This window comes from Spinacia oleracea, chromosome 4, assembly GCF_020520425.1.
Source record: "Spinacia oleracea cultivar Varoflay chromosome 4, BTI_SOV_V1, whole genome shotgun sequence".
Lineage (NCBI taxonomy): Eukaryota > Viridiplantae > Streptophyta > Magnoliopsida > Caryophyllales > Amaranthaceae > Spinacia > Spinacia oleracea.
The window spans coordinates 8,492,978-8,504,254 of NC_079490.1; the positions used below are offsets into that span (position 1 = coordinate 8,492,978).

Below are 11,277 nucleotides of genomic sequence, written 5' to 3' on the forward strand. Positions count from 1 at the left end.
CATTGCTCTAGCTAGCTGTTCCGATCACTTGATCTCACTGAATTAATTGTTCGTAATTAATCTGAACCTTGGTATTGGACTAATGCACCTTGGGTGAAGGAAATATTTCCTTTAGGTTTCGAGTAGTGGTCTTGGTATTACTGTCCATGCTTCCTTGCTTGTGTTCAACATTCGGATTCGACTGACACGTACAATGCAATTCACATTCTAGGGAAGGGGGAGGATCGGATCTGAAGGTCTTAGGGTGTGTTCTATTGAACTTTTCGTTCTTACGCATTGGAATGAATATTTTATTTGAATTGCTACAAAGTGTATTATAATGTGCATTTCTTGAAGAGTTTGGCTTGTCCGTATGATGAATGTATCGATTATGGGGTTTTGATCTTTTGAGTATCATCCCCTCAATACTTACTAACTAAGCCAGTGTTTTTTTAGGTAAGTAGACCCTCTGCTCGAGGGGAATTCCTAAGTGATCAATTTGCACAATCGATGATGATTTCAGATTTGGTAGCTTCTTGGTAGACAGGCTTGGTTTCTCTTGATTCAAAGGATGAATGACTCTATTCAAGTGGAGCATACAATCTAGTGGTAATCATATATATATGTGTACGTTGGAGTTGTATGAGATTGGTTTTACAATTTAGCATGACACATGTTCGAGGAATGCATTAATACAAAGAAAACTAACTTAAGAGTTAAGCCTATGAACGATCGAGAATAATACATACACCACTAATTCGTTGGATTCTAAATCAACTATAGTATTGACATTAGATATCGAAACGTGACAATAGTATAATTAGTCATCTACGTATATATGTATTTGTTATCCTCCGGCGGTGGTAAACAATGTACACTTTAATTCACAACATCTAAACACAATTTTTTGTTAACGTAAAGCACAACGAGATTCAATCTCAAGCTTAAACGTTCGACCTCGAGTTGAGTTAAAACAAATCTTATTAAGTAGAGATTGAGCCTACATTGATCAGACTCGAGTTGCTCAACCGTCACCCCTACTCGCATCTATTAACCCAAACTACTCTAAAGTTTTCCCCTTTTGAGAAGTTTGAAACTATATTTCGAATACAATCAACATTTCTACACATGGTACAAAAATTACACAATCAATTCCTAGATCTTCATTTACTCCGTTATCTTCTTTTTCATACACTAACATTAAAAAATAGAATTGATTCGATAGTAATATTCATGCACTAGAAAATGTTATTGGTCAAATTGCTTATGTACTCCCTTTGTCCTTAAAAGATTTTCCATTTGACTTTTCACGCTCTCCAAGACACAACTTAAATCGTAAATATCTCGAATTTTACATGCGCAAAAATTATAAAAAAATTATATTCCAAAAGTACGGATGTTGAAACGAATTTGACAAGATCTCACACGACTATATTATTTCTTATAAGGCAATGAGAATTACTCTGTAATGATCAAAGTTTGAACAAAAAATTACAATGGGAGAATAATTAAGGCACAGAGGGGGTAACAAACACGCGTTCATTTTAGGACACTCTAAACTAATTGTAATTTAATCTCTTATTTACCCATAAAAAACTATTGATTAAATTACTCGTGACATTGTCTGAGCCAATTACTTATTTTTTTTATTTTGAGTTCTAGAAATTTAACAATGCAATTAATGGAGCAAACTCCCAAATGTGGATAAAATGATTTCAAATTTATAAACCAAAAAGTGCGCAAAATAGAAAGCCCACACGTCATCAATCGGCTCATCACATTGAAAGCCCTAACGTACTTATTTACCAGAACTTCACTCTTATTTTTGTGTTTTATTTTATTGTTTTCGCCAAATACGCAAAAATCAAACTCCATAACCCAAAACCTTCGAATCTCTCTCTCTCCAAAATCACCTGATTTGTTTTCCCCAAATTTGAATTTGAAATTCTTTGGATAATTTGATTTTCTCTCTCCAAATGAATGCGCGGAAGCTGCTGCTGCGCGAAAAAGTTGAGGTGAGTGATTGTCAATTCGATTTTCTTCTCTCTTTTCTTTAATTTTTTTTTTAATTTCGCAGATTTTGTGATTTGAATTTGTTGCAAGTGAATTTATATCAAATTTCCGGTCGATCCATTCGAGAAACGAAACAATGTCGTTTTTTGTTGTTTAGATGTGTTGAAATTTTTTGAATTTGAATTTATAGTTGAGTTGGTTGATTGAAATTGGGGGTGAATTTATATCAAATTTCCTGTCGGGTCGATTGTAGTTGGAATCATGAATTTGGTAGCGCAAATTAGTGTCTTTATTGAATTTAATTGTTTTTGATAATCTTCGCCGTAAATCACGTGGTTGGTGGCACTGTTAATTTCATCGCCAAGGTTAACTTTCGTTAATGGTTAATGTATTGAAAAGAGGAAAAGAATATAGGGCTCCTTCAATATTCAGCTGATTTTTTCGGTCCGATTTTTTGTAATTTTTTTTAGTAGTTTGGGACATAAATGCTGATAAGCATCTCAGTTGTCAATATTTGATTAACAATTCTCTGAAAGGGGATGAAAATTCTATGCAGTTTAGGCCGTCTGATTGGAATTTTGGTGGGTTGCGGTGGTGGTGGTGGTGGTGGTGGGGGCGGGGGGTGGGTAAACTTTGGAGTAAAGGAAAGGAAGATTATCCAACTTCTATTGCTTGGAACATTGTGCCAGGGTAGTAGGGGAAGGGTATGTTTGTTGATTGTTGACGGTCCTCTAGTAGGCAGAGAACTACTGTACTGACCGTATGATGAATGTCAAGAAGGGAACCATCTCCTTCACTCTTTAGGAGTTTTAGGGGACAAGATACTTGAGTCTCATCCCTTTAAATGTCATGGATACGTAGCTTATTTCAATTGACTTATTTGAGGGCCTTGTTGCATGCATAAAGAAACAATTGAATTTATAAATTTACCATTCTTGAGTGGGACTTGCAAGGTTTATTTGACAGAAAACGGACTGGGTTGGTTGAGCTTAAGTCTTCCATGGATTTGCCAATTGTGAGTTGAGTGTGTAATGTTCGTCCATGGGGTGTATGTCAAGACCTGAGATTATGCCTGAAAAGTGTAGTTGGACAGGTGGTTGTTTTTGTAGCTTGTACTACATCCCCATTTTTTCCTTATTTGGGAGAAACCTTAGAGCATCAATTATAGTGGACTCTTGGCCCACTCTTAAAGAAGAGAAAATTTTTAAGAGTTAGCTCTTAATAAAAAAAAATCTAACTCTTAGCTACCTCTTATTTAGAGGTTGATTAAGACATCCTCTAAATAAGAGGTAACTCTTAGAAATAAGAGGGGGTGAGGTAGATGATTGTGGGATTATTATACTTGTTTTTGACATTTTTGTTAAAAAAAAAAAAAAAAATACATGTAAAAGGTGTTTAAGAGGGAGTAATAAGAGATAGTTATTTCTTGGGTTTTCTGATAGATAACTCTTATTAAGAGAGGGTGATGAGTTAGATGAAGAGAGATATTAAGAGTGGGTAAATAAGAGTGACCCTTATAATTGATGCTCTTAGTACCCTATTTGTCTGCCCCTCTTCACATTTATTGCTGAAAACGAGTAAAATTACTTTACTTTTCTGGCGCTTCATTGTCTTTCTAATTTCTTATGATCCGTGAATCTTTTATCTGTGTATGCAATAGTTTCTGAATGTTATTTGTTTGTCTTGGAGAATCAGAGTTGTAACTAATGATGTGAATTGTTTTTGTATTATTTTGTGGTTATTAGGTGCGACAACTTGAGGAAGGCTTGGGGGGGTCTTGGCACCCTGGAGTAGTTGTTGGTGTCTCAGATTCGTGCCGCAAAGTGGAATATGATGACTTGTTGTGTGAATCAGGGGATTCCAAGCTCATAGAGTCAATACCTGTCACTGGTGCGATAGAAGGTCTTTATCAGCGTCCTTGTGCCCAGTTTAACTATCGTGGTCGAATTCGACCCATACCACCTCTTCCACAACCTTGTGCTGCAGATGCAAAGTTAACTTTTGGTGCCTGTGTTGATGTCTTATTTATGGAATCGTGGTGGGAAGGAGTAATTTCTGATTGTGATGAAGATGCAAAGGAGCGTCGTGTTTTTTTCCCCGATGAGGGTGATGAACGCGTATTCAAATTGACTGATTTACGGGTCACTTCTGAATGGGATGAATTCACTGGTCAGTGGAAAGAAAGGGGTGTTTGGAAGTTAGTAAATCTTGCCAAGGAGCACAAAGAAGATGGTCATTTATTTCGGTTTGTAAGGCGTGTCTGGGCCCTCTTGAAAGTGCATTATGGGTTCCAGAAAATGATTTCGGAGTGGACATGTGGTGCTTATTCTGTGTGGAAAGAATACTTTAGAGAAGTTATTTTTGATATGACTACTAAGCCTGGAGGAAAGGGCATTTCTTTTCCTACTACTACTCGGAAACATGCAATGAAGAAAAGAAAGCGCAAATCTAAGAGGTCTCAGAAAGGTAATGCCGCTGTATTGACTAGGTCAATGCAGAAAACAAAAGAAAATGAACTTAGTCTAGCGGTTAGAACGAGGCGCATGTGTTTGAGTGAAGCGGAGGATTCTTTGATTGGTGATGCTGCCAAAAATAGCAGTCACCAGACTGATGGTCTTTGCATGCAAAGTCAATTGTCGACTGTTGAATCTTCCGTAAATACCGTGGTTTCAGAGGCTGGTGATAGTGGTGAGTTCTGTGGTCTGGTAAGTGCTGGAGTTCTGGATGAAGAATGTCTGAGGATGTATCAAAGTGATAGTGTTTCATTTAGAAACCCTCGGATGCCTAAAAGTAGTTTAAATATGTCCCAAAATATTCGTTCTAAAAGGAAAAGGAAATTGGCAGAAGACAAATCGACGACACGGAAAGTGATCCCTTCCCAACTATGTGGTAATAAGTTAGAAAGACCCACAGGCTGTCGCTCCAAAATAACCAGGCAGGTGCGTGATGCAGCTCCCTTACAGTTTCAAGATAACTATCCTGTTTACAATAGTAGAGAACTGCTGTTACTTAAGCAGAAGAAGGTTGGCAGTAGTATGAGATATCCTGTTCATAGGAAAGAAAGACGAATTAGAACTGTTAGACGTAAGAAAAGAAGTCCCAAGAGGATCAAAAAATTATATCCAAGGAAGAGTCAGGAGGCTAGTGTTAAATCTAAATCCACCTTGCAGAAGGAATTGGAGGCATCAAAATCGCGACAAAAAGAAGGCGTATTGAGCAGTCCTTGCGAAGGGATTCAACCTGTCACAGCCTCTTGTCAAGAGCATGGGCCTCAAGAAACTTTAGATAATCCCCATAAACAAAAGGCTAAGAAGGGTAGATACCGTGACTCAGTTTGTTTAGTCTGTCACTATGGAGGTGAACTACTACATTGTGATCTTTGCATGTCTTCGTTCCATTTGACCTGCGTTGACATTCAGGTGAATTTTCTGTTTCTTGTAATAAAAGCACGATTTAAGCAATTTCTTTGGCTTGATTCGTGTCATTCTGCTTTTATTCTTTTATGGTCTCTGGATGCAAAATATAATTTGATTTACTTTTATTGTACAAAAAATTATGTGAAGCAAGAATTATACAAATCAATTTATTCTTTATTTATCTTTTTCTTTTCCTTCGATTGTTTTTTCCCTGCTGGCTCATGCTTCTGTGCTTTCCTGTTGTTTGTTTCCTTCTACGCTTTCATGTTGTTTCGTTCCTGAACTGCCTTGGCTGTGTACAAGCTTCGAATGTATGCAGCACAAAATTTATTCAAAGATGCTTCAGAATTTTATTTTATTTTTAATTTATTGTGGTCATTTCAGGAATTTCCTGTTGGAGAATCATTTTGTCCATCTTGTCAATGTGGCTTATGTGGCTTGGATCCTTCTGCCAGTGATGATCAACTATTTACTCAAGTTTGTTACCAGTGTAGCCGCCAATGTATGTTTCTGCCCGAGAATATAGGTTTTGTCATCCATATTGTATAGCTTAAAGTTCTGTTCCTTAATCTTATCTACCTTTTTTCCTTTATAGATCATGTGGCTTGCCTAAACGAAGCAAAAACGTCATATTCTGATGACTCTTTCCTGGACAAGTTCTGTAGCAGAAGCTGTTTTGAGGTATTTTATTTGAATTTGCATTTGACTTGTGGAATTTACATTTGTTTGCAGAACTGTCGGTTAAGAACTAAAGGGGGCGTAGTAAGTCCTCTAACGTGATGTTCTGATGGGTAGGTGAATAACAAAGGGATGTTGAGTAAACTGGAACTTGTTGTGGAGTTCAAAGTGGATTAGTGGGCTGTATTGAGTGAACCATTTAGAAAACATAAAAAACCTTGCAGTATAAGTTATTGTGCACAGTTACCATCTCATTCTCTCAGTACATATTTTAACTTGGTTTATGAGGTTATTCACAATGTATTGCTGGATTTGGTTTCTTCAGCCTTTTGCCCTTTTTTCATCCTGCATATTTTACTATTGTTTTTTTTTACTGTACAAAACTACAAACTACTTGATGATATATGATTTGGCTGGTGTTGCTAGATATGTGCTCGCCTTCATGAACTCTTGCGAATTTCAAATCCAACATCAGTGGAAGGCTTAACCTGGACCATCACAAGATCTAGAAGAAACGATTGTAACGTATACAATGAACGAGCTCATCCCCTCATTCAGGTGTCTCAAGTTCTAAATGTTTTTCATGAGTGCTTTGAACCTATACTTGAGCCCCACACTGGGAGGGATTTAGTTGCGGACGTTGTTTACAATTCTGGGTAAGGTTTCTATCTCGCATATGTGATTGTTTTACTGTTATTATATGTTGAATCTGTTCGGATATTTCTTTTCTGTTTGTTTTATGACATTTTAGGGTTACTTTTGTTTTTCTAGTTGGCTAAATTTGTCTTCATGCATGGTCCATTAACTTAATGTCTGATAGTTTTTTATTCTGTCCTCCCTCTTATACATAGTTGTCAACATATACTTGCCTGATTTGCATCAATTGTACTCATGATTACTTTTATTTATTTGAAAAATTGATTGACTGCAAGCAGTGCTACACAGTGAGAATTTGAACATATGATGCATTATTTATACCCCTTTTGTTTCATAGTAAGCGCAACACGAAATTGTTATGGAGCAAACTAAATTGTATGTCTCCATCAAATCTGTGCATCCAGAGTTCAAACTGTCAACTGATGACAAAATGGACGAAATTTCTCTAATCTTTTTCCTCATCATGAATGTGTTGTTATTCTTTGTCATCTGGGGAATGCTTAATGGCCAAGAACTGCTTCATTTTGCTTAATCCTCATATCTTGAACAGTGAAGTAGTGAACAGAAAAATCCTTTTAATATGCCGAATGTGGTCCTCTTGAACAGTTTCAGGTTTGCATAATATTGTTTTGGCAATTTCCAAATCGAACATCATATTCGAATTGGTATTTGAAGGAAGTTTAGTGTTGAAGGATATCATGTAGACATGTACATTAAGGCATTTTTTTTTATGGTTAGCAGGATCCAGTAGTATATAATGGTGGGTGATGAACATTATGATGCACTATTGCGAAACTGTCCTGCTTAAATTTGGAAAATTAAAGGTTGAGCTTTCTGATGGCTTATGAGTTATGCCTAGTGGTCTGTTTGGTCAATATTGGGGTATCTGTTGATTCTTATGGTAAGTTCACTCAGCCTTTGATAACTTTGCTTTCTTGTAGGTCAAAATTCCGGAGATTGGATTTCCATGGGTTCTATGTAATAGCTTTGGTTAAAGGCGAGGAACTTGCTTGTGTTGCTACTATCAGGTAGCTCATATTAGTGTTGCTTAGGGTCTTCATGTCCCGAATATAAAATTAGGATTGATTTCATTTAAAATTTGGTGTTTTATTTTGCTTTCAGAATCCATGGTCGGAAAGTGGCAGAGATGCCACTTATAGCTACACCTTTCAAGTATCGTCGAAAGGGTATGTGTCGGCTTCTTGTCAATGAGCTAGAAAAGGTAGTTTCTGTCTACAATCTTGCTTTCCCCCCTCCTCTGGCACTCTTGTTTTATGCATCAATAAGTTGTATTTTTATTTCTTGTGGATTCTTGTAGTGTTAAGACTCTTCTCTTCTGTTGCAGATGCTTGTAGAAATGGGTGTTGAAAGATTGGTATTGCCAGCTATAGCTCAGCTCAGTGATACCTGGGTTTCGTCATTTGGTTTTGCGGAGATGCCAACGCTTTTAAGGAGAGAATTGTTAGGGTATCCGTTTGTTCTTTTTACGGGGACCACATTGTTTCAGAAGATTCCTGGAAGATCTGCTCCAGCAGGTACATAGCTCGCTGAAAATTACCGTCATAGCATAGTGTAGCTGACTAACTGAGAGATGCTTCAACCGAGTCATTAGTTTGTCATTGCTTCTTTGCTATCATACCCGACCTTTTATTCCCTAGGCTCACGTTACAAACTGGAATGTTTCTCCATAAAATTCGATTCCGTCCGAATTTAAATGATTTCTTTTATTTAAATTATTTTTTCGTGTTGAATTTGATCGTGTCTTCGTGTGGTTTGTATTGTGTAGATTCTTTGCCAGCAACAAGGAAGTTGGAAAAGACTGGAGCAAGACTTGTGAAGGTTCACTCTTAAACCCCAGAAATTCATCTTTGGCTTGTGTTAATTGATTCTTTAGTGTCATATCTATTTCCTTATAAATGGATTATCGTATTATGATATTAATGGAGAGGCAGTTAAGCGAAAAGCTAATAACCCCCTCCCCCCTCCAACCCTAGGGGACTCTGCTAAATTAACTACACCTGTTAGACATTTTGGACGATTTAAGATTCTTAATGGGAATATCTTGTACGAGACTGTTCTTACAGTAACTTATTGTGAGACAAGGGAACGTGTTACTAATTTCGAACTTCTAAAAATATCTCACAATAAATTAGTGAGATAATGCAAACTGATTTGGCCATCTCAATGTAAGCATGGTTTTAATCTTTGGAATGCCAAAATCAGGTTCCTTTTCTTAAGACTTGATCTACCTCCCTCAACTTATTAAGAGCATGATCTCTTACACTTCCCTGTTCGCATCACTTCAAGTGTAACCAAGAACTTAGGCCCCCTAACAAAATCTCTTAGGTTGGTAATAACCCTCTTTTTCAAAAAAACAGCAGATCTATTAAATTTCATTACACTGACGATATCTTCTTAAGATTTCACCTTCTGTGGAGAACACTGCTGTTACATTAAGGTTCTGTTTGGTTTAGGGAAAAACTTTATGAATTTTCTTTGATAAGGTATTTCAGCATTAACATTCAAGCTTCATTTTCCTGTATTTGGTTCCTTACTGAAAGTTAGAGAGAAGGGAAGGGGGGGATAGTGGGAGGAAGGTTAGGCATGCGGTGGTAAATGTGGTATTCTTGTTTAGTAAAAAGTCTATTTCACCCTTAGGAAGTTTCACTTGTTCCTATTGGATCAGGTGCTGAATCCTTTTGAAGTGGGGGATCAACTCAACAAAATCATTCTCTCCTTCTGAAACCAAAGAGAGGTCGAATGTTTGTCAAGAAGGGAGGTGAGTAATGCATGTGCTGGTATTTTTAACTCAAAACGAAATTATTTTCTCCTTTAGCGTGACCTATATTCTTCCTATTGAAGGATAATGGAAATCTCTACTGGCTTATATAAATCTCTACTTGCCTTGGAGTTTATTACCTTAATCCTTTTTATTTTTTACTTGTTATTGTATACATTTTCGAAACGTGGGATACCTCTTTCAACCATCTGTTGTTATCTAGATGGGAAGAAAAAGATTTCTTCATGCACTTTCTTGGCTTTACCCGATATTAACCCGACCCGACATGAACCCGTGTTTACCAACCTAAACTGAACCGACCCGTTATTTTTCAACCTGACCCGGTAGCCAAATGATATCGTTTCAACCCAAACCCGATCTGTTTGTCCAAATTGATCACGTGCACCCCTAATTCCAATACACAGTAAATTTATCATACACATTATACTTGCAATACCTTTTAGAATAATCTATCATTGTCCTTTGCTGCTGCAGAAAAATTACGCAAAGGATGAACTCAACAAGAGGTTCAATCTTTGTTACAGAAGAAGAGGGAAACTTGAAGCACCTGGTAAAGATAAGACAGAAATGGACGGATCAGACAAGAACCAGTCCGCATACAAGTGTGTTTACAAGCGAAGGAGGGTTCAGGCAAGCAGAGTTTGCAAGACAGTGATGGATGGATTATACAGGAACCAATCCGCCACATACAAGTGCGTGTACAAGCGGCGGAGGATTCAGGCAAGCAGAGGTTATATGAGTAGCTAGCTAATAGTTTCGAAGCCCTAGTGAAAAATGTACATTATTAGAGTGCATTTTAGTCCTCGGCGGAAGTTGGCCTTTGTCCTTCAACTTTTTAGAAGAAGGCGAGGGGAGAAAGAAAACGAGAAAGAAAGAAAGAAAGAAAGAAAGGCATAGGTTTTGTTGTCCAATTGACTCGGACAAATTAACCGTTGCTCTCTAAATTTAATCCCACGGTTAAAGACGGTGGGAGATGATTAACCAAGCGCGAAGGTCATTTTCGCATATGTAAACCCTAACTTGGAACGATTCTTGTAAAGCAAAAAAAAAAAAAAAAATCAAATAAAAAATCGATGTCTCAAATTTATAGTTCAGGTATATACTGAACTTCTCCTCTGTGGCATGAGGCTTGATTGCGTTGTTATTTGAGTAACTTGAATTTTTAAAACTTTGGTTGTTTCTTTTCTAAACTAGCTTGTGTTATGGTGGGAGGAAATGGAATAGAAAGGAAGTGAACGAGAAAGGGAAAGGGAAAGGGAAAGGGTAACGATAACCATTAATGTTGTGGACTGTTTGGTGTTATACGGAATGGAATGGAGTCAAATGAGAGATCGGCTAATTTAGAAGGATAGCCATAATCTATTAGTACCTTCGAGTATCGATGAGACAATGATGTTTTAGTTTAGTGGTTAAGACTGAAAGCTTAAGTATAATAGGTGATATGTTCGAATTTTACTTTTCAAAAGGTCAAACCAATAAATATTTTAAAAATATTTTTATACTTGTCTTTTCAACGCTAAAGATTTTCATACTAAATGCATATTTGGTTGACATAGTACATAAAAATAGAAATTCTAAAAAGTATAATAGTGCCGAGTTATTTGGTTGACAAAAATCTTAGGATTTCCCACAAACACATAAAATGTGACATTTACTTTTACGTACACCCTGGCAAAAATTGGAAAGGAGTAACATTATTTTATTTTAAGTGGTTTGATGAAAAAGTTGATATTT

At 36.9% G+C, this 11,277-nt stretch overlaps 1 protein-coding gene across 2 annotated transcripts; it reads left to right on the top strand.

The window, feature by feature from the left end:
* Positions 1-1,788: 1,788 nt before the first annotated feature.
* LOC110800998 (uncharacterized) lies at positions 1,789-10,434 on the top strand. 2 transcript variants are annotated; one of them, XM_022006310.2, is made up of 10 exons: positions 1,789-1,994; positions 3,738-5,411; positions 5,793-5,910; positions 6,004-6,089; positions 6,513-6,742; positions 7,685-7,771; positions 7,866-7,965; positions 8,089-8,278; positions 8,530-8,582; positions 10,018-10,434. In XM_022006310.2, the coding sequence occupies exons 1-10, from the start codon at positions 1,956-1,958 to the stop codon at positions 10,288-10,290; spliced, it is 2,850 nt and encodes a 949-aa protein (XP_021862002.1). In that variant the 5' UTR covers positions 1,789-1,955; the 3' UTR covers positions 10,291-10,434. The 2 variants fall into 2 exon arrangements, with proteins under 2 accessions (XP_021862002.1, XP_021862003.1); XM_022006311.2 differs by lacking the exon at positions 10,018-10,434 and adding an exon at positions 9,430-9,522 and having other exon boundaries at positions 1,795-1,994.
* Positions 10,435-11,277: the final 843 nt, after the last annotated feature.